Below are 20,111 nucleotides of genomic sequence, written 5' to 3'. Positions count from 1 at the left end.
GGCTCGCACGCTCGTCCCCTGAGCCCAGCCACACAGTAGCTGTGCTTTCCAAATGGGCTCCTGCAACGCCAGGGCCCAGGCTAGCTGCCCCCAGCCCCATGCAACCACCCCTGTCTCTCCCTGGCTGCTTTCCCCGCTGGATGCCTCTTAGCACCGGTGCCTCCATCACATGCAAGGGAGAGATGGGCGATTCCTGCCGCCTCCTGCTTGCCGTGCCCTGCTCCAAAGACATAGGGCCCAACATCGGGGCTCTCCCCACACGGAGCCAGGCTATAAAACGGCAGCTGCTGCCCTGGAGCCAGATACACACATGCTTCATTGCAAGGGGCCATGCGTCCGCCGTGCTTCAGGGCTGAGACCAGCTTAGCAGCTGCTACCACTGACCCTGGCCCCAACCTGCCCCTGCGCTGCAGGGTTATAGGACCAGTGCAGCCAGTACCCGGTGCAGAGGCACTGACTGGTGCAGGAAGGGGAGGCCTCACTGTGGCTTGAGGGAGGGTTTCCCTTGTCCGGACGTGCTGGGGTCATGGCGGCCGAGTTGCCCCCTTGACGCTGCTCTGACCTGGGTGGCGAGGAGAAAGGTTGACACTCTCCGGACGTCTCTCCGGCAGGTGGCCCACACAGCCAGGACGCTGGACGATGCCTCCTTCCCTGAGGACACAGAGTCCGACCACGCGGGCAGGCGCAGGTGGAGCTACACCGACCTCTCCGACGACGAGGACCTGCTGGCGGACGAGGCCTCGGGAGGTAATGCCCCCACGGGGACGCTCAGCAGCGGAGAGCCCTCTACACCAGGGCACCGCCTGCCCGGGGAGAGGCCAGCGGCCCTGTTGCTGATGGAGATAGCAGCAGGAATATGGGATGCATTGGCCACCCAGCTCTGGGCAGAGATGTTCCCCAAGACCTCCAGGAACCTGGCCCAGCCCGTCAGCAAGCGGGAACAGTAGCACACATCCCCGTCCCAGGAAGCATCATTGTGCCCCTTTATACATCCATGGCACATCCGCACCTTGAGTACCATGCCCAGCTCTGGTCCCCGCACATCCCAAAGGGAGTAGGGGAACTAGAGATGATCCAGAGACAGGCAACAAGGCATGGGGGGGCCTCCATGCGAGGAGACATGGAAGGGGCCTGTTCAGGAGGGACAGGATCAGGGTTTACGACGTACTAAATGGCAAAGAGAAGTCCCTCGGGGTTCATGATGAGCTCTCCGTCCCCAGACCAGGGCGAGGGGTCAGTGCGTGGAAACAGCAGGCGGGCAGTTTAAACTAAGCACAAGGAAACTCATTTGTCACCCAGTGGGGAGTTGGATTCAGGGTAGAGCTCGTGGGCACCAGGCGCGCAGGAAGCTGAGCGTGCCACCCGATTCACCAAGGGCTTGGACACGGGCTTGGAGGAAAGGGGCATCGGGAGCCGTGGAGTAGGGGAGTGAGGGGCACGGCCTCTGCATCAGGCCTTGAATGCTGGAGGCTGCAAGGGAGAGAGGAAAAAACCCTGGTCAGACCCAGTCCCACTCCCTCGCAGCCCCCACTGTGCGATACCAGAGACCGCTCTGTGCTTTGACCCCCTCCACGGCAGCTCTTATACTCGCACTGCACCCGCTGGCCCCAGCCCCTGCTCACACGGCCCATCTGCTTCCCTTTCAGACGGCAACGGTAGCGGGGAGAATGGCAGTGGGACTCCCTTGCCGGGCGTGCTGCCCCACGCCACCGCGCAGCCCGAAGTCATGGTCTTCCCCACAGGTAAGGGGCCAGCTGTGAACCTGAGCCCAGAGCCACTTACGGAGGCAATGGGGCAGACAGTGAGAGTCTGGGGGCTGGTTCTGACTTCCCAAAGCGTGCCCAGCCTGAGCCATGGCCTCCACCGAGTGTCCTGGGATCCTGGCGAGGCCAAGCCCGTCCGGTCTGGCCACGGCAAGAGGCAGCATTGCTGTGGCCAGCATTCCTGAGGCTCCCGGCGGGGCCCTGCCAGCCTGGGACCAGCGCCCGGTGCCTGCGGCCGTCTGCAGAGAACATCTCGGACTGGGCGGGAGCAGCCGTGTCCTCTGGAGAGCTGGCTGGGGCACGCGCACCTGCCCGGGCACACACCAGCTTCGGGGAGTGCCTCTTATGGGGCCGGGGCTGCACCTATGTACGCAGTGCACATGCTCGTGGCTGCACCCGGGACCGGGCCACGGGGCGGGCATCTCTGCCCTACTCAGCACCCAGCAGAGTAGGACTTAGACGCCAGCTGCTGGGATGGTGTCTGGAAGTGCATTGCCTGGCCTTGAACTTGAGCGTTCAGCGTGTCCTAGCCCCGTCCATGGGAGCTAGCCAGGGCAGCAGTTTGGGAAAGGCGGTGGGTGAGGCTGTGCCAGGGACAGATTCCCATGCCAGCTGCCCCCACGCAGTGCAGGCAGCGGGAGCTGCTCCAGCCGCCGACGCTTCCTGCAAGCCATGGAGCTGGACCAGGGCAAGAGGCTGCACACATTAGAGTCCCCAACCGTGTCCACATCTTCTCTAGGGCCTGGGAGCAACGGGGAGGTGGGGTCAGGGTGCAGCAGCAGAGGGCTGGGGACGCTGTGTGCAGGGTCGGGGTAACGTGGGGGGCAGGTGTGTGAGACTCTGGGCGTGGGGTCAGGGGACCTTGCTGCACCCATCCCTGCACCAAGCCCCGTGAAAGCCCGTCCCTAGGTTGGCTCTGTGCCCGCGTCTCCCGTGGCCGACATGCCGCCCTGTCCAGGGGGAGCTCAGCTTTGTGCTGGGCAGTCAGGGGCAGCTACTGCGGTGGTGTGGGGGGCGGTATGGCACTGCCCGGGGGGTGCTCTTGTGGGGTCGGGACCCCTTTCCTCTTAGCTGTCTCCTCTCTTTCTGCATGCCGCCTTTGTGGGGCTGGCAACTCCAGCTCTGAGCTCCCGCGGCCATTGCTGCTGTTTCTCTCTTGGTAACTGCAAACCTTTCTCTTTCCTTTCCTGTCCTGTCCCTCTCTGTCCCCTCGTCTTCCTCCCCATCAGCGGCGGTCCCCGCTCCCGCGGGGCTGCCCCCCCTAGCAGGGATGACCGTGTCTGAACCGGACGACGATGCCCCGCTCAGTAAGTGAAGGGAGAAGCTCTGCGGTGCCTGTGGCAGTGGCGTGGGCGTGGAGGCTACGGGCAGGGGCAGAAGTGGGCTGTCCTGGAGCAGATGGGGGTAGACGTGGGCTGTGCTGCAGCTGGGTGGAAGACGTGGTTCTTTTCCATGCAAAACTTCCACTTTTTGGACAAAAGTTTGCTTGCTAACATCACCCGCTTGTCGAAGGTGCCGCACGGGTTCGGGGAGTCACTGTGTGGTGCCTTGTGCACCCCTTCTCCTCTCCTTCATGATCCACTGCACAAAGCGACTGGTACACCCCGGGGGGGCTGGCCATGGTGCATCATGGGATAAGCAGTCCTCCAGGGGAGCCCAGCCCCACAGAAGAGCAGGGCACGAGGGTCAAGGCAGGGAGTGTCCCTCGCTGCCGCCCGGGTCCTGCACTGGTGCCATCGTGGCCCCGGGCAGCCTGGCTGGCACGGGGGCTCCCTGAGCATGGGCGGGCTCCGCTCCTCTCCTCTCCTCTCTCCTTATAAGTCGTTGCCTCCAGCACTTTCCTCAGTTTTATGGCTCATCCCTGAACTCCCTCCAGCTCACTGATGTCAGCCTGGGCCCGGGGCCATGTGCAGAGGAGCCCTGCACCCCCATGCTGCTGCCTCACCGGCCCCAGGGCGTCTTCGGGGGGTTGTAGCCCCTGTCGTGATCCCCCATCCTGGCAGTGCCCTCCTCCCCGTCACAGGCTCCTGCAGGTGCAGGGCGGGCAGCTCTGGAAGAGACTCAGATTTGCAAGGTCTGGCACCGCGCAGGGGAGGGGGGAGCGCTTGGTGGGCTCCGCGGATGCTGCGCGAGTCCCCAGGACGCGCTGAGACCTGACGCAGGCAGAGGCAGCGCCATCGCCCAGGGACGGCAGCCAAGCCAGGCCCATAAAAGTCCCCTTCTTAGGCCCGTGTCTTCCCCATGCTTGTCCAGGCAGGAAGGAAACGGGCGCTGGGCACTGGGCCACAGCCACGTCTCGTGACTCGGAAAGGCACGCGTGGACCGCACGGCACTGTCCCGTGGCTGCAGCGTGGCTCAGGGTGCTCTCCTGCAGGGCTGCGAGGCAGCCAGACCCTCCCGCTCTCCGGCCCCTGGTGCTTCTCCTGCAAGGTCGGGTTTGGGAACCAGCTGGGGAAGGGAACTTTGAGTCCAGGGAGCTAGAGAGCGAGGAGCTCGCTGTTGTGCCTCGTGGGCCTTCGCCCCTCTGCTGCGAACCGGGCTGTCTCTGGACCAGCTGTCCTCACCCAGGGACTCACGAGGTGTGCAGCGTTAGGCAATTTCCATGGGAAATGCAGGGATTTCAACCAGGGATCCAGAGGATCGCCACCGCAGGGGCTCCCTGAGTCCTTTGCAACCAGTAGTCTTTTTTGCATAGTCCAAACACGAGCGAAAGCCAAGCGCTGGCCCTTTCCGAGGCGGACGAGAGTCTAGCCGGGTCGAGAGCTGCTGAGCCTGTCGCGGCCCCGAGCAGCGAGCGGGTCTGGAGCTGCGGCAGGTGTACTTTTGCTGAGGGGCCCGTGCTCAGGTGCTGCGTTCAGGGTGATTCCCCGGGGTGTTTGCCAGGTGACCGGGATCCAGGGGTCTCCGGCCTGTCCTGCAGCGAGCGTGCCGGAGAGGTGACTCAGCTGGCCGGATGCGTGGCGGAAAGTCCAACGCTCTGTGCAATTGTTCTGTAGCCTGGAGTGTTTTTCCATCTCCTTCCCCAGGCAGTTGCAAACAAAACAAGACCGAGCCCCAAGGGCTCCTTAAAAGGAGGCAGAGTGGCTGCTTGGGACGTCCTGGAACAGGCTGGGCTTCCTGCAGCCGGGCCCAGCTCTGAGCAGGGATGGAGCTCAGGGCCACGGCTTGTAACCATGGCAGGCACGGGACATTGCATGTGCAATGCGGGGGATGTGGCACGGGGCAGGCACAAGCTGTGTTGCATCATTACCTTGCACAAAAATGCACACGCCTACTTTGGCGCATGAACCCTCATCCCACGTGTGCACATATGCACGGGGTGGGGGCCAGGCCATGGCAACTGCAAGCAGCCTTCTGCAGGTCCCTTGGGCCTGGGTGCTGGTCAGCTGGGACGAGGGATGCGTGTGCACAGAGGGCAAGGTCCGGGCAACCAGCTCCTGCTGGCACCCAAGCAGGGCAGAGTGTCCTCGTGCCCCGGTGCCACCTTCTCCCCATCCGCCAGCCCCGGGACCTGTGGGGAACGTGCTCCCCAACAGGAGAGGTCATGCTGGCCCGAGTCCAGAGTGAGGGGCTGGAGGGCAGAGCTCTGGCTTGGGGGTCACCACTTCCAAGCGGCCACCCCCATCCAGGCGCACCGCAGCTCGGGAGCAAGAAAGAGGCTTTGTAGCAGGAGCTGGTGTCTAAAAGAGCCCGTTTCACGGGGGCCGCCGGGCCGCATTCTTCGGGGGTGAGCCGCACAGCCCTGCCCCGAGGTCGCAGGGCCAAGCCCTGGGATGCTGCTCTCAAGGGGCCCTTTGTCCAGCCTCACAAGTGCCCCTGTGTTCCCCGGGTCCCCGGAGCGGGGGTGCCGCCAGGGCACCCCGGGACGCAAGCCCCGGCTCTGTGAGAGGGGAGCCTGGCACCGCCTCGGCCTCCCCACGGGCAGCTCGCTGCACCCACCCCGGGAAGGGCTCGGCTGTGAGCGGGGAGGAATTTCGGGAATGCACGAGGCGGGGGCCACGTGCCAGCAGCCGCATGAGGCCCCGGGGACGAGCCCCCGGCCGCAGCTCCCCGGGCCGGGGCGTCCGCGCGGGCTGGGGAGGTGGGTCGCAGTGCGTTTGCGGTTCTTGCGCTGACGGGGTCTGCTCCGGCGCCGTTCCCAGCCCAGGTGCTGGCTCCGTCCGCCGGGAGACGGGGGCGCGGAGCCAAGCGCTGTCCATGCTGCTCCTCCCTTGCAGCGCAGCAGCTGCCGGAGGGGGCCGCGCGGGGCAGCGGCTCCCAGCTGGGGCTGTCCTGGCACTGGGCGCATGTGAAAGTCGGGGGTGGGGTCCACCGGCTGCCCCCAGGCTGCTTCCAGCTGTGGGCACTGGGTGCCGGCTGCCCCTGCAGCCTGGTGAGACCCGAACTGGGCATTGCATCTGGGGGCAGGGAATGACCCCTCTCATCCCCTTGCATTGGCCGTGGGTGGGCAGTGGGCACGCCACGCCACTGCTGCTGGGCCGCACAGCCACGATCCCCACGGGCACTGATCTGTGGGGGATGCCCGTGAACACCCTGCACGTCCCTGGGTCATTACAGACTATAAGAGCGGCTGTTGTCTCGGCCGGCACTAACCCAGCTTCCCAGCGGGCCCCGTCGGCCCCTCGCTTCCTGCCCTAAGCGGCTGCAGTGTGGCAGCCGCGCCGCGTCGGGGCTGGCGGGTGTGAGCCCCAGACGTGGGCACCCAGCGCCCTGCAGTTGCACTGACAGCATCTCTCCCCCTCCTCGCCAGTCTACTACCGTGCGCTGGTGAACTTCACCCGCAGCATCGACTACAGCCCGGCGCTGGATGATGCCAACTCGAGCACCTTCCGGGAGGTCTCGGAGGCGGTGGTGGACACGGTGAGCCCCGGCCCCCCACCGGGTTTGTCTGCCCTCTTGTTTGAGGAGCCGCGGGGTGCCCGCCCCAGGGCCGCCCTTGCTAAGGGGGTTTGTGGCGGCCTTTCCCGGAGCCCCCAGACCTGCGGCAGGAGCCTGTCGGGGCACGCAGGGCTCAGCTTTCCGCGGCCAGGTGGGATGGGGGAGGCCGTGGCTGCACTTAATGGCCTCGGGGCCATCTGGGGCATGGTGGGCACAGACCCCTGACGCTGCCTCCCTCTCTCCCAGCTGGAGTCCGAGTACTACAAGATCTCCGGGGAGCAGGTGGTCAGCGTGGTGTTCATCAAGTGAGTCGGGGCCAGGGCTTGGGGACTGGGGAAGCCCCCCACTTCTCCCTAGATGGGGGGCATGCATCTCCAACAGCCTTTGGCATGCAACCCCTCCAACAAGCCCCTGCACCAGAGCTGGGACAGGCCCACTCTGCCCAGAGGGCATCCAGCCCCGGCAGGAATCGGGGCATTTTAGCTCCGGCATGGGGGCAGGGCGTGTACGTGGGTGCATGCACGCCCCTTCACTCCCACCCCCCTCTGCCAGGGAGATGGACGGCTACATCTTCGTGGAGCTGGACGTGGGCTCAGAGGGCAACATGGATGACGAGGAGATCCGCCAGGTGCTCTACTCGGTCATCCAGGCCGGCTCCATCGCCTCCTACGTCACCTCCACTGAGGGCTTCCAGTTTCGACGCCTCGGGGCAGGTGAGCGGAGGGTGCCCAGGGTAGTGGCCCTGTCAGGATACCCGGAGGGCACCGAGCTGAGGTCGGCTCCTGGCGGCGTGTGGGCCTGTCCCTAGCAGCTGCGTCGCAGCATCAGGCTCTCACCAGCCCGCAGGGTGGAGATGCAATGCAGGACGGCATCGCTGCAGCAGCCCGGCTGGTAGTCAGGCGCAGAGCGAAGGGCACGTGTCGTTCTGGGGAGCTGCTTTCTGGCTAGTGCTGGGCTGAGCCAGGGAGTCCCGCCGGCCTGAGCCCCCTCTGTTCACTTGCAGCCGAAAGGCCTCCTCCCCCCGTGTCCGTGGAGCCCCCGGGTGAGTCGGGGTGAGAGCGGACCACGTGCGGGGGAAGCTGGAGCCTGGGCTTGGCCGGGACCCTGCTCCCTCCAGGCTGCAGCTCAGGGCGTGCCCCTGCCAGCCTGAGAGCGCCTCGGGCCCCGATCCTGGTACAAGCTGCCAGAGAGAGCAGTGTCTGCAGAGTGACATTCCCCTGGGCCCTGCCCGTGCCAGCTGTGCTGCCAGCTGCTTTCAGCCAGCTCCAGATGTGCAGGCCAGCTCCCCTCTGTCCCGGCCCCCACGGGCGAGCAGCAGGCTCCAGGTTCCCCCCGGTCTGCCTGCGCCATGCTGTGCCGTGAGCGTCTGCGGGGTGGTTGCCTTGCACCGTGAAGATTTTGGCCCTGCAGCCGGAGAGTGCTTGGCACCAGGGTCCTTTGTGCTGGACTCTCGCCGCGGCAGACGGATGGCCTCTCTGCCGCCTGGCATATGTGCTCTGCATGTGCGCCCGCACGCGTGTGCCTCATGCTGTCTGATGCATGCCCCTGGCAAGTCCCGTGGCATGCATGTGGCCAGGCTGGCGTGCCGTGTCACGTGTCCCTGCTGCCTGAGTGTGTGCAGTGTGTGTTTTCTGACCGTGCTGTGACTTGGGACCGAGGGGCAGGGCACGGGGCGCACGCAGCCCTGGGGGTGGGCTGCAGCCACAGGTGAGGGGTGTGCAGCAGGCTCCGGGAGCCGGGCAGGAAGGGGCCAGGCCTGGCTCTGACTCGGGCCCCGTTGCAGTGATGCCGCCGGCTGTGCGAGCCTGCACGAGCGAGGAGTTCACCTGCCGCAGCGGGGAGTGTGTGGACCGCGACTTCCTCTGCGACCGCCGCCCCGACTGCCGCGACATGTCAGACGAGGAGGACTGCGGTGAGCGCCTTGGGGGTGCGCCTTCCCTCCCCGAGACCACAGCTCCCACGGGAGCCACGGGTGGCTCCTGCACCCCACCGAGATGGGGAAACAGGCAGGGGGAGGCCCAGGCAAGAGCTGGGAGCAGAACCCGCCAAGGCCCATCTCTGGGAGGTCTTGGGGGCTCCCAGCCGGGCACATGCTGGACTGGGGGCTCCAGGGTGGGGGTCCCTGCGGGAACAGAGCGCATGCACCCTGGTGTTAGCAAAGTCCCCCAGATCCCTTTGCCAGGGCACCGTGCCCCCAGGGCCCAGAGGCTGAGCTGGTGCCCTGTGTGCCCGAGCTCTTGGCACGCCCAGCAAAGCTGCTTGGGTTTCCGGGGCTGGGCCGCGGCTCCTAATGCTCCTGGGGTCCGTCTGCCCGCAGAATGGGAGCCCGTGACGCTGCCCCTGCCGATCACCACCATGGCCCGGCCCGTCACCACTCGGATGCCAGCCACCACCGCCACCCCCACCACACCCACAGTCACCACGCGGCGGCCACTGACCCCCTTTCCTGGCCCCTTCCGCCCCACCGATCCCTCGGGGCAGCACCCCCTGGAGCAACGCCCCTGCCGCCGGGACGAGGCCGTGTGCGCCAACAAGCAGTGCATCCCCCACGACTACCTGTGCGATGGCGAAGAGGATTGCGCCGACGGGAGCGATGAGCGGAGATGCGGTGAGGCCGCGGGGTGTGGGGCAGGAGGGCACAGACCACGGGGCAGGCAGGAATGGGGCCTGGAGGGTCCTGGCAGGAGGGGCAGCTGGAAAAAGCAGAGAGAAGCAGGGCTGGAAGGAGCTGCAGAGGGCACGTCTAGTGCAACCCCTGCCTGAAGCAGGATCAAACCCTAAAGCCATCATCTAAACTCTTTGTCGACCCCCCTCCCGTCTCGTGCACAGGCACCCCCAGCCCGTGCGAGCCCAACGAGTTCAAGTGCCGGAACGGGTACTGCGCCCTCCAGCTGTGGCTGTGCGATGGCGACAACGACTGCGGGGACGGCTCTGACGAGATGGGCTGCCGTGAGTGCACCTGCCCATTGGCTCCGGGCAGCGGGGTGGGTCACGGGATGCCCAAGGGAGTGGCGTGACCCGAGGGTGCCACCCTGCTGCACTGCAGCCCCGCTGCAATGCAGAGCCCGTTCCACGCTGCAACCCACTGTACTGTAGCCCTGCTGCAGAGCTGCTCCAGGACTGCAGCCCCACTGCACTACAGCTGGTCTCAGACCTGTGCTGGCCAGATTGGCCTCTTTCCTGCCAACGCTGGAGGAGGTGGCACCGTGCTGCTGCGTGCGCAAGGGCAGGGGGTGTTGGGGACCTGGCGGCAATGCTGTGCGGTGCTGCCCCTGCCCGCTAACGCTTCTGTCCCTGCAGCCACCAAGGCCCCCGGTGACACCTGCGGCCCCAACCAGTTCACTTGCGTGTCCAACCGCACGTGCATCCCTGCCAGCTACCACTGCGACGAGGAGGTCGACTGCCCCGATCGCTCCGACGAGTTTGGCTGCAGTGAGTGGGGGTCCTGGCTGTGGGGTGTGGGTGGAGGGTGGCAGACCCTTGCCCTCCATGAGGGGCTGGGGGAAGCCATGTCTGCTTCCTTGGTTTGGGGGTGCCATAGGGGAGCCCTCCTCACCCCTCGGTCCACCCCCAGCACCCCCCCAGGTGATCACGCCCCCTGAGGAGTCCATCCAGGCCTTCCCCGGCCAGACGGTGCGCTTCACCTGCGTGGCCATCGGCGTCCCCACGCCCATCATCACCTGGAGGCTCAACTGGGGGCACATCCCCGCTGGCAGGAGGTGGGTCCAGTGCTCCCAGCCAGTGGGGGTAGGATGGGAAGCTGTGCAGCATGCGGAGGTGGTGCACCTTTCCCGTTGCTGGGAGGGGCTCTGCAGTGGAGTTGGCATTGCAGTGCCAGAGAGGCTCTGCAGCGACGTTTCGGTGCTAGGGAGTGTCGCAGTGCAGGAGGGGCTCTGTGGTGGGCTTGCAGTGTGGGAGCAGATCTGCAGCAGGGTTGCAGTGCGGTGGCCGGGCTGGGCCCGTGCCCGGGGCCATCGGCAGGGCCCCCCGGCACTCAGACCACCCTCCAACCTCCCCAGAGTGTCCATCTCGAGCGAGAAGGGGCGCGGGACACTGATCATCCGGGATGTGAAGGAGGCTGACCAGGGCGCCTACACCTGCGAGGCCATCAACGCCCGCGGCATGGTGTTCGGCATCCCTGACGGCGTGCTCAGCCTCACGCCCCAGCGCGGTGAGTCCGGCGCGGCTCCGAGCCCAAGGGCGGTGTTCCCAGCCTGTGGCGGGTTCCCTGCTTGTGCCCACCCGGGGCACCCCCTGCCCGGCTGGGACGGTGCCGGCGCTGCCCACGGCTGACGTCTCCACTCCACCCACAGGCCCCTGCTCCGAGGGCCACTTCCACATTGAGGGCACATCCAAGTGCCTGCCCTGCTTCTGCTTCGGCATCACCAAGGCGTGCCGGAGCACCGGCCGCCACCGCCACCAGATCCGCCTCCGCTTCGACAGGCCCGAGGACTTCAAGGGTGAGCGGGGATAGGTGGCATGGGGTCCAGTCCTGGCAGATGGGGCTGGGCAGCTGCCCGAGCCCTGGGAGAGGCCAGTGTGCAAGAGCCAGGCAAGCCAGATGCAGCCGGGACCGTGACACTGGCCGTTGGGAGGTGGCCGGGGGTCTCGTCACCTCCAGCTGCGCTCGGAGTCTGAAACCCTGGGGCAGGACTGGAGGGAGGGGCAGGAGACCTGACGGGAGCTGAGGCACCGCACTGGGCACCTGAGCCTCTCCTCCCGCATGGCTTCCCCGGCCAGGTGTGAACGTGACGACCCCGGCGCTGCCCGGGATGCTGCCCCTGTCCTCCACGCAGCTGCAGATCGACCCCGCGCTGCAGGAGTTCCAGCTGGTCGACCTGTCCCGCCGGTTCCTAGTGCACGAATCCTTCTGGGCGCTGCCTGCCCAGTTCCTGGGCAACAAGGTGATGGGCCAGGCGGGGTGGGGGGCCGCCGGCGTGGAGCCTGCTTTGGAACATGACAAGAATGGAAGAGCTGCCCTGGACTGGGTCAGACCCGGTCCATCTTGTCCAGGCTCTGGTGTCATGCAGCACGTCTGGGTCTGGCCAGGCCAGGGTTTTCCCTCCTGCTCCAGTATTTAAGGTCTGGGAAACCCTGATTCAGAAGCCGTGCTTCTCTCTCCCATGCTTAATAGCAACCAATGCCCCCTTCCTCCACGCACGGCTCCGGTCCCTTGGTGGATCTGGCCGAGCTCCCAGCATCTCTGGTAGCCACGTGTGCCGGCTTTTAATGACGTGCTGCACCAGGCTGAGGAGCCTGGTTTCCAGAGTGCCCGGCAGCGAGGTGTGTGGGGGGGAAGGATGCCCCAGGCTGTGTGCGGTGCTCTGATCTCAGCCGGTGCCGTGGCAGGTGGACTCCTATGGTGGCTTCCTGACCTTCAAAGTGCGCTACGGGGTGGCACGCGGGCAGCCAGAGCCCGTGCAGAAACCCGACGTGATCATCGTGGGCAACGGGCAGAAGCTCATCTACCGGGCGCGAGTGCCCACCCAGCCATCCGCCATCAACCAGCGCCGCGTGCAGTTCACGGAGGTGGGTTCAGCAGTGCCCTGCGCCTGGGAAAGCCTGCCCGGGGGGGCATCATCTCCCTTTCCTCCCTGGGGCACCGGGGGGTTGGGGAGCGTGGGTGCCCTCCTGTTGCTCGCCCAACGCTGCTGTCACCTCCCCTGCGGCTTGCTCTGCTGCTGGGGGTGAAAGTGCATCTGCCCTGATGAGCTCCTTAGCATGGCAGCTGCCCCCAGCACCCTTGTAGGACAGGCTGGGGCTGCCTCGGTGCTCTCTGCGCCGTGCCGAGTGCCCGAGGGGAGCATCCCAGCCTGTGCCAGGGTCCACGGAGCCGATGACCCCCGGCCCGGCCGGCCCTTTGCAGGAGAACTGGGTGCATGAGTCGGGGGCGCCGGTGAGCCGGGAAGAGCTGCTGGTCGTCCTGCAGCGCCTGGAGAGCGTGCTGCTGCAGACCGTCTACGACAACAGGATGGCCAGCGTGGGGCTGAGTGACATAGTCATGGACACCACCACGACCGAGGTCACCAGCCTGGGCCCGGCGCGCGGTGTCGAGGAGTGCAGGTGCCTCCCGGGATGGGAGCTGCTTTGGGGGGCACCAGGGAGGGTGCTCTGGGGGGATCCTATAGAGAGGAGCCCACTCCCCTGCCATTCACTGCTCCCATCCGGGGCGGATTTGTGCAGCACCTGGATGGCAGGATCAGGGCCAGCCGTGCGCTGATCCTGGAGCCGGCCCCGGTGCCCCCTGCACCGCTGTCAGCTGTCCGCGCTCTCCCGCAGGTGCCCCACCGGCTACTTGGGCCTGTCCTGCGAGCGGTGCGATGCCCAGTTCAAGCGGGTGGCCGAGGGCCCCTACCTGGGCACCTGCTCTGGCTGCAACTGCCACGGGCACTCCAGCTCCTGCGACCAGGTCTTCGGCTACTGCCTGGTAAGGACCCCGTGGCTTCGGACCCCAGTGGGGTTGGAGGGGGGCAGGGTGGTGTTGGGAGGAGTTGTACAAGAGCTTGGGCATTGCTCGGGTCTTCGGACTGGGCGGGTGCCGCACCCCAGCCTTGCTCTCCCCCCGCCCAGCACCTGCTGGGATGTCTCAATGCCCCATCCTGCCTCTCTGCCACGGCCATGCCAATGCCTCTGCTCTTGCCCAGAGCTGCCAGCACAACACGGAGGGGCCCCAATGCAACAAGTGCAAACCTGGCTTCTTTGGAGATGCCACCCGGGGCACATCCACGGCCTGCCGGCCCTGCCCCTGCCCCTACACTGAGCCTGGACGCAGGTGAGCCCCTTCCCCGGCATCCTCTTGGCACCGGGCTTCCCCTCGGCACGGCTAGGGCTGGGGTGACCGTGTCCGCCACGTGCTCTGCAGGTTCTCGGACTCGTGCTTCCTGGACACGGACGGGCAGGCCACCTGCGACGCCTGCGCCCCCGGCTACACGGGGCGGCGCTGCGAGAAGTGAGTGCTGGGGGCGCCGGCCATGGGGTGGGTCAGTCCCAGCGACGGGCAGGGGAGCTCACGGGGTCGCATCTGACCCATCCGCGCCTCGTCCGCTCCCCGCAGGTGCGCGCCGGGCTATGAAGGCAACCCCATCCAGCCAGGCGGGAAGTGCACCAGAGTCGGTGAGTGCCGCGGTGAACGGGGGTGTCCGCCTGCCAGGCAAGGCAAGGGGTCCCCGCTGGGAGGGGTGTCCATCCATCTGTCCATCTGTGCACTGAAGCACGCCTCTCTCCTCCCCCCGCACAGGCCAGGAGATCGTGAAGTGCGATGAGCGGGGCAGCAGCGACTCCTCCGGCGGCACCTGCCTCTGCAAGGTACGGTCCTGTTGCCCCAGATGAACCCAGGACGGGCACGGTGAGGCGGGCACCGGTTGCTGCGGCCCCTGGCTGGGGTGCTGGGCCATGCCCTGCCCTCCCAAGCAGCGCAGAGGACCCCAGGGCCAGGGTAGCTGGGGTGCCAGTCCATGCTTTGCCCTATGAAACTCCCAAGCAGCGTGGAGGGCACTGGGGCCAGGGCTGGCAGCTGTCTGGGGGTCCCTGACTGGCCGCGGCCCGTGGGCATCTCTTCCGCAGCCCAACGTGAGGGGCCGTCTCTGTAACGAGTGCGCGGCGGGGGCCTTCCACCTGAGCAACGCCAACCCCGACGGCTGCCTGAAGTGCTTCTGCATGGGCGTCTCGCGGCAGTGCGCCAGCTCCTCCTGGAGCAGGGACCAGGTCAGTGCCAGGCCTCGTGGCTCCCAGCACCCCGGGTCTGTCTCCGAGCGAGCTCGGACCAGGGTGTGGGGCACCACTGCAGGCTGACCGCCGGGTCTCTGTGCCAGGTGCGAGCCGTGTACGAGGACAGCGAGCGGGCACCGCTCAGCCTCTCCAACCTGGCCACCACACGCACGGTCAGCGAGGGCCTGCGCTTCTCCGGCCCGTCCGAGCTGGCCTTCTCCGACTTCCACGCCCTGCCCCATGACGTCTACTACTGGGTCCTGCCTGAGCGCTTCAAGGGAGACAAGGTGCACCCCGTCCTGGGGCCTCTGGGGCGAGCACGGCCTTCTCCAGAGCCCCCTGCACCGGGTGCACGGAGGAGACTCTGGCCGGGGGCATGGCAGGCATTGAGCAGTGCTGGGAGAGGGCTTCAGAGATCAGGGGAAGGGGCTGAACTGCCTTGGGAGGTGCAGTGGGTGCATTAGAGGTAGGTGGGCTGTGGGAGAGGCTGGGCTGGGCCCTGTGAGTCCTTGTCCTGGCCGAGCTGTGTCCATCCATCCGTCCGCCCGCCTGAACCCCGCGCTGCGCCGGCAGGTGACCTCGTACGGTGGGGAGCTGCGCTACACGGTCACGCATAGCGTCTTCCCGGGCTCCCAGCCGCTGCCCCGCCAGCCCGACGTGCTCTTGCAAGGCAACGGCATCTTCCTGGAGCACTTCGCTGAGGCCAGCCCCGCGCCGGGCACCCCCACCACCATCACCGTGCCCTTCCGCGAGGTGAGAGCCCGGCTGCCCCCGTGCACCCCTGGGGCTGGAAATAGGCACAACCCCTGCCAGCCGGGGGTGCAGCTGCTTCCAGCCCCATGTGGCTCAGGCCCGGCCTGGGTGGGTGCAGATTTGGGGGAGCAAGGCTGACACAGGTGTCTGCCTGCCCTCCTGTAGCGAGCCTGGCAGCGGGCAGACGGGCAGGATGCCACGAGAGAACACCTGCTGATGGCACTGGCCGACATCAACGTCTTCATGATCCGGGCATCGTACACCGACCGGCCGTCGGACAGCAGGTACCGTGGGCACCCACGCGGCACTCGGCTCTGACCTGGGGGCGCTCGGGGTGTGTGGGAGCCAGGCCTGCTTCCACGGGCCAAGAGGTCCGGCCCACCTGGCTGAGAGTCGGTGTCCTGCAGCAGCCTCACACGGTGCATGCACGCATGCCGGTGTGGGCATGCACACAGCTGCACCCAGGCACATGCGTATACAAAGGCACGGGCAGGCACATGCACGCAGGCATGCCGGCTCGCAGGCATGCACACGTACGCATGCACATTTGCATGCATCCGCGAATGTGTGTCTGTGCACACACACCAACGCATGCCTAGACATGCTTCACAGCCAGCCCCCCAGCCCCTCTGCTGTCCTCGGGGTGGGATCTGAGAGCTTGAAAGCTACTAATGGCCCCTCTCTTTCCCCTGCACTTTGTTCTTTAGTCCTGCCAGAGCAGGTTGAGGGCTGTCCTGGGTGGTAGCTGGGGCCGAGATGCTGACAGGGAGGAGCGAAGGGCTGATGGCTGGTGCTGTGGGCAAAACCAAGCTTGCATCTGGCACCCCCAGGGTCTGGGTCTGCCAGGCGCTGGGCTTCTCGCACCCCCCTGAGACCTGCCGCAGCTCCAGGGAATGTGGGTGCTCCCTTGCACGGCGCAGGCTGGTCTGAGCCCACTGGCCATGTGCAGGGGAGCACGTTGCACCTGCCCAGACCCCCGTGGAGTCTGCAGGTGATGGGATGGGCTTGGCGGCAACCAGGTCCAGGGGGTGCTGACCTGCCCCACTGTTTCCCCTCTCGCAGGATCTCCAACATCCACATGGATGTGGCTGTACCCCACTCCACGGGCCTGGAGCAGGCGCTGGAGGTGGAGGAGTGCACCTGCCCCACTGGCTACCGGGGCCCATCCTGCCAGGTCAGTGGGCACCGTCTCCCCTTTCCGCACCAAACATGCTGGGGCGGAGGGACTGAGCTATCAGTCACACTGGCATGGCTAGAGCTGCAGCTGACCTCTCCATCGGGGCCTGCCCTGAGCCCATTCAGCCCCCGGTGCAACGGAGGTGCCCGAGTCCTGCTGGGTCAGTCTGCACCCAGGTGCTGGAGGGTCAGGAGGCAGCAGGATGCCTGCAGCTCCCCAGCTCTTACCCCCTTGCCCTGGGAGTCACTGGCCTGAGCCAGCGGAGGTCAAGCCCCATGGCCGCAAGGCATGGTCCGTGCTCAGCCCTGGCTGGAGGGAAGTCCCCTCCATGCCCAGAAGCAGCACGCCCATGGCTGGCAGAGGCCAAGGGGTTCCTGCTCAGAGGCCACCGGGTCCCTGCCTGGCCCTGGGGGCAGCTGAGACCCTGCCTATCCGTGGGGCACGGGATGAGCCGTGTGCCGTTAACCCCAGGACTGCGACGTGGGCTACACGCGCACCACCAGTGGCCTCTACCTGGGTACCTGCGAGCCCTGCGACTGTAGCGGTCACTCGAGTGACTGCGACACTGAGACCGGGGACTGCCAGGTGAGCTACGGGGGACGTCGCCTGCACCTAGCCGGGACGTGCTGTGGGGGCATGGGGGCGTGGGGCCTGTCCCAGCACGGAGCCGGCCCCTGGGGCCATTAGGGACTCTGCAGAGGGCAGCAGGGGGTCAGGGAACCTGTCTGTACCCGACACCTCCTCTTCCCCCCAGAGCTGCCAGCACAACACCGAGGGGCCCCGCTGCGAGCGCTGCCAGCCGGGCTACTACGGCGATGCCCGTCGGGGGACGCCCAGAGACTGCCAGCCCTGCCCGTGCCACGGGCCCTATTCTGCCAGCCAGTATGTGCCCCCAGCAGCCTCTGTCCTCGTGGCATCCTCTGCCCTCACTGCACCGGCTGGGGGGGGCAGCCAGGCACCGAATGACTCTCTTCTCCTTCCTCAGGGCCACGAAGGTCTGCTTCCTGGACACGGACGGGCAGCCCACGTGCACCACGTGCGCCGCCGGCTATGTCGGGCGCCAGTGCGAGAGGTAACATGGGGGCTGGGTTCTGCGCCGGCCTTGCACCTGCCCGGGGGAGTCCCCGCTCGGCCGTCCCCGTGCCCAGGGGCACTCGGGTCCCTGTTGCAAGGTTTCTGCTCTTTCACGGCGGGTCTGGGGTCTCTGGTGAGGCTGAACGGGGTGTCTCAGCGATAGCACTGGGGCTGCCTCTGTTGGTGTTGAAGGGCCTCCGTGGTCAGTTTGGGGTGGGGGGGCAATGATGAGTACCTGGGGCTGACCTGATCCCCTTCCCCCATGCCCAACCCCTGGCGGGGTCCGGGAGGAAGAGAAGGAGAGTGGAGCACATGGGGGCAGGAGGGGCAGACGCCCGAGTGGGCAGCTCTGAGTATGACCCTTGCCCCCAGATGTGCTCCTGGCTATGTGGGGGACCCCAGCCGTGAACAGCCCTGCCGAGGTGAGTGGGGGCAGCGGGCAGTGGGCTGGGGGGAGCCCGGCTCGGGGCCTGCGCCCGGCAAGTGTCGTGGGAGGCGGTGAGCGGAGCCCCTCTGTCTTGCCCACCCGGATGCCCTTCTGCCCCACTGCTGCAGAGCCAGATGACCGCAACGGCGACTGCCACTGCGACCCGCGGGGCAGCATGAGTGGGCAGTGCGATGCCAGAGGGCAGTGCCGGTGCAAGGTAAGGCGGGGAGGGGTGACATGCACCGAGAGACCCCAGGCTCCCCACCCCTGCATCCTCTGTGCTGGGGGTGGAGAAGAGCCCTGCGTGGGGGGACCCCTCTGCAGCTCTCCCAGGAGCTCCCCTTGGCCCCGTCTGCCCAGGCGCTCACCCCTGCTGTCCCCTTTCCCCGCAGCCCAACGCGGAGGGACCCTCGTGCAGCAGCTGCCGGGCCGGCCACTTCCACCTGAGCGCCGAGAGCCACGAGGGCTGCCTGCCCTGCTTCTGCATGGGCGTCACGCAGCAATGCGCCAGCTCCTCCTCCTACAGAGACCTGGTAAGACGCCGCGTCCCGCTGCCCGTCGGAGCCTGACAGCCGGGCCCCGAGCAGGACTCACGGCTGCTTGGGCATCTCTCCCCATAGGTCAGCACGCCCTTCGCCCCCGGGAACTTCCAGGGCTTCGCGCTGGTCAACCGCCAGCACAGCGCTCGCATCTCCACCGGCTTCACGGTGGAGGCATCCGGCGAGGGGGCCCGGCTCTCCTACGGGCGCTTCGGGGAGATGGGCCAGGAGGCCTACTACTGGCATCTGCCTGAGATCTACCAGGGGGACAAGGTATGGCTGGGTGCAGGCCCGGGCTGGGGGCTCCCCCGTCCCCGTGCCCCTCTCGGTGGCTTCTGGCAGTGCCCGGGTGCAGCGTGGTGTCAGGCCACGTGCTGTGTGAGGACACCCAGCATGGGCAACACGTGCACATCCCCTCTCACCTCCCCCTCCTCTCCAAGCCTGTGCCCGGGGCCCTCCTTGTGATCCTCTGGCGAAGGAAGTGGGGCTGCCCTCTTCCTCGCAGGAGACAGGGGCTGCCCTCTGCCCCCTCTGCTGCCCCTCCGGGGGCTGGTCTGGGGCTCCTGGGTTGGTCCAAGCCCTGCCGCAGTGTCTGTGGGGTGCAGTGACCCTTCCCTGGGAGAGGGCAAGGGGTCTTAGGACCAGCCCTCAGAGGGACGTGGGCAGCCAGCAGAGGTGAAGCCACCCAGGCCACCCCCCCAGCCAGCCTGGCAACTCCAAGCCAGCTAGGATACAGCGCAGAGCACCTGGGCTGGGTGACCAGGGACCCCCGCCCCCACACCCATCCTCAGCCTCCCTTCACCCTGCGGTCCCTGAGTCCCCATCCGAGGGACCCCCCACCCCAGACTGCGGTGAGACCCGGCTCTGCGTGCCTGGCCCCGTGTGCCCAGCTCTGACTCCTGGGTGGGCAGTGAGGTCCCGGCCCCATATTCAAATGAAAGCTGAATCGAAACCAGCTATAAAGTCATTACACATGTTCAAGCACTAGCTTTGCAGCTGGTTGGCTCTTTTTATAGCTGGGTAGACCTTTTTATGGCACACCGTGTGGCTGGTCTACATTTATTGCACAATTCACCCATTAATTGTGTAACAATTACTTTGCGCGTGTGGCCAGTCCACATTTATTGCATGATTGACCTGTGAATTGTGTAACAATTATTAGGCGCGTGTGGCCAATCTGCATTTATTGTGCGATTGACCCGTGAACTGTGTGACAATTACTTGGCACGTGTGGCCGGCCTACGTTTGTTGCGCAATTCACCCGGGAGCTGTGTGACAATAACTTTGCACGTGTGGCTGGTCTTACTTTGTACATGTGGCCAGTCTAAATTTATTGCACAATTCACCCAGGAATTGTGTGATAATTACTTTGCACGTGCGGGTGGTCTACATTTATTGCGCGATTCACCGGTGCATTGCGTAATACATGTAACGGGTGGCAGGGGCCTGAATGCCCAGCCACAGGGACCTCCATGATCTGCCTGGAGCTCCTCGGGGACTGGGACCCGTCGGCTCCTGGGGGCCCATTTCATCCTCAGCCGCCTGCTGCTCCGCGCCTCCCCCCTGGAGCTGCCTCCGCCTTTAGCCCCTGAGCATGGCAGCAGCCGGGGAGCGGGGACTTGGGGTCACGCAGGCCAGAGGGAGATGGGACGTGCAGAGGCAGCAGGTTGGGCGCTGCAGGGAGCTCTGGGGAGCAGCCAAGCAACGGGCAGGCGCCGGGGGAGGCTGTGAGACTTGGTCCCAGGACTGGGGGTCTCTGCTGCAGCCCCTTCCCCTCCTCGCTGTGCAGCGGG

The 20,111-nt window shown here is 66.4% G+C and overlaps 1 protein-coding gene across 1 annotated transcript in view; it reads left to right on the top strand.

Annotated features, from left to right (window-relative positions):
• Positions 1–392: 392 nt before the first annotated feature.
• HSPG2 (heparan sulfate proteoglycan 2) overlaps positions 393–20,111 on the top strand; it is a gene marked incomplete at its 5' end in the record, with an annotated part of 66,398 nt that continues 46,679 nt past the window's right edge. Inside the window, 32 exons of the mRNA XM_019512014.1 lie at positions 393–747; positions 1,647–1,742; positions 6,514–6,623; positions 6,888–6,946; positions 7,194–7,354; positions 8,425–8,553; positions 8,959–9,249; positions 9,471–9,590; positions 9,942–10,073; positions 10,216–10,360; positions 10,661–10,812; positions 10,955–11,101; positions 11,382–11,545; positions 11,991–12,170; positions 12,508–12,704; positions 12,921–13,068; positions 13,286–13,413; positions 13,504–13,590; positions 13,696–13,754; positions 13,879–13,946; positions 14,205–14,345; positions 14,453–14,635; positions 14,922–15,101; positions 15,267–15,385; positions 16,164–16,275; positions 16,750–16,863; positions 17,033–17,160; positions 17,264–17,350; positions 17,725–17,774; positions 17,908–17,996; positions 18,172–18,312; positions 18,400–18,591. Coding sequence (XP_019367559.1) covers positions 393–747; positions 1,647–1,742; positions 6,514–6,623; positions 6,888–6,946; positions 7,194–7,354; positions 8,425–8,553; positions 8,959–9,249; positions 9,471–9,590; positions 9,942–10,073; positions 10,216–10,360; positions 10,661–10,812; positions 10,955–11,101; positions 11,382–11,545; positions 11,991–12,170; positions 12,508–12,704; positions 12,921–13,068; positions 13,286–13,413; positions 13,504–13,590; positions 13,696–13,754; positions 13,879–13,946; positions 14,205–14,345; positions 14,453–14,635; positions 14,922–15,101; positions 15,267–15,385; positions 16,164–16,275; positions 16,750–16,863; positions 17,033–17,160; positions 17,264–17,350; positions 17,725–17,774; positions 17,908–17,996; positions 18,172–18,312; positions 18,400–18,591 — 4,464 coding nt within the window. The remainder of the gene's footprint in view (positions 748–1,646; positions 1,743–6,513; positions 6,624–6,887; positions 6,947–7,193; positions 7,355–8,424; positions 8,554–8,958; positions 9,250–9,470; positions 9,591–9,941; positions 10,074–10,215; positions 10,361–10,660; positions 10,813–10,954; positions 11,102–11,381; positions 11,546–11,990; positions 12,171–12,507; positions 12,705–12,920; positions 13,069–13,285; positions 13,414–13,503; positions 13,591–13,695; positions 13,755–13,878; positions 13,947–14,204; positions 14,346–14,452; positions 14,636–14,921; positions 15,102–15,266; positions 15,386–16,163; positions 16,276–16,749; positions 16,864–17,032; positions 17,161–17,263; positions 17,351–17,724; positions 17,775–17,907; positions 17,997–18,171; positions 18,313–18,399; positions 18,592–20,111) is intronic.

Source organism: Gavialis gangeticus, unplaced genomic scaffold (assembly GCF_001723915.1).
Source record: "Gavialis gangeticus isolate Ggan-Ray unplaced genomic scaffold, GavGan_comp1, whole genome shotgun sequence".
Taxonomy (NCBI): Eukaryota; Metazoa; Chordata; order Crocodylia; family Gavialidae; genus Gavialis; species Gavialis gangeticus.
Note: the sequence above shows the minus strand (reverse complement) of the source record. Positions and strands in the feature narration are given on the sequence as shown.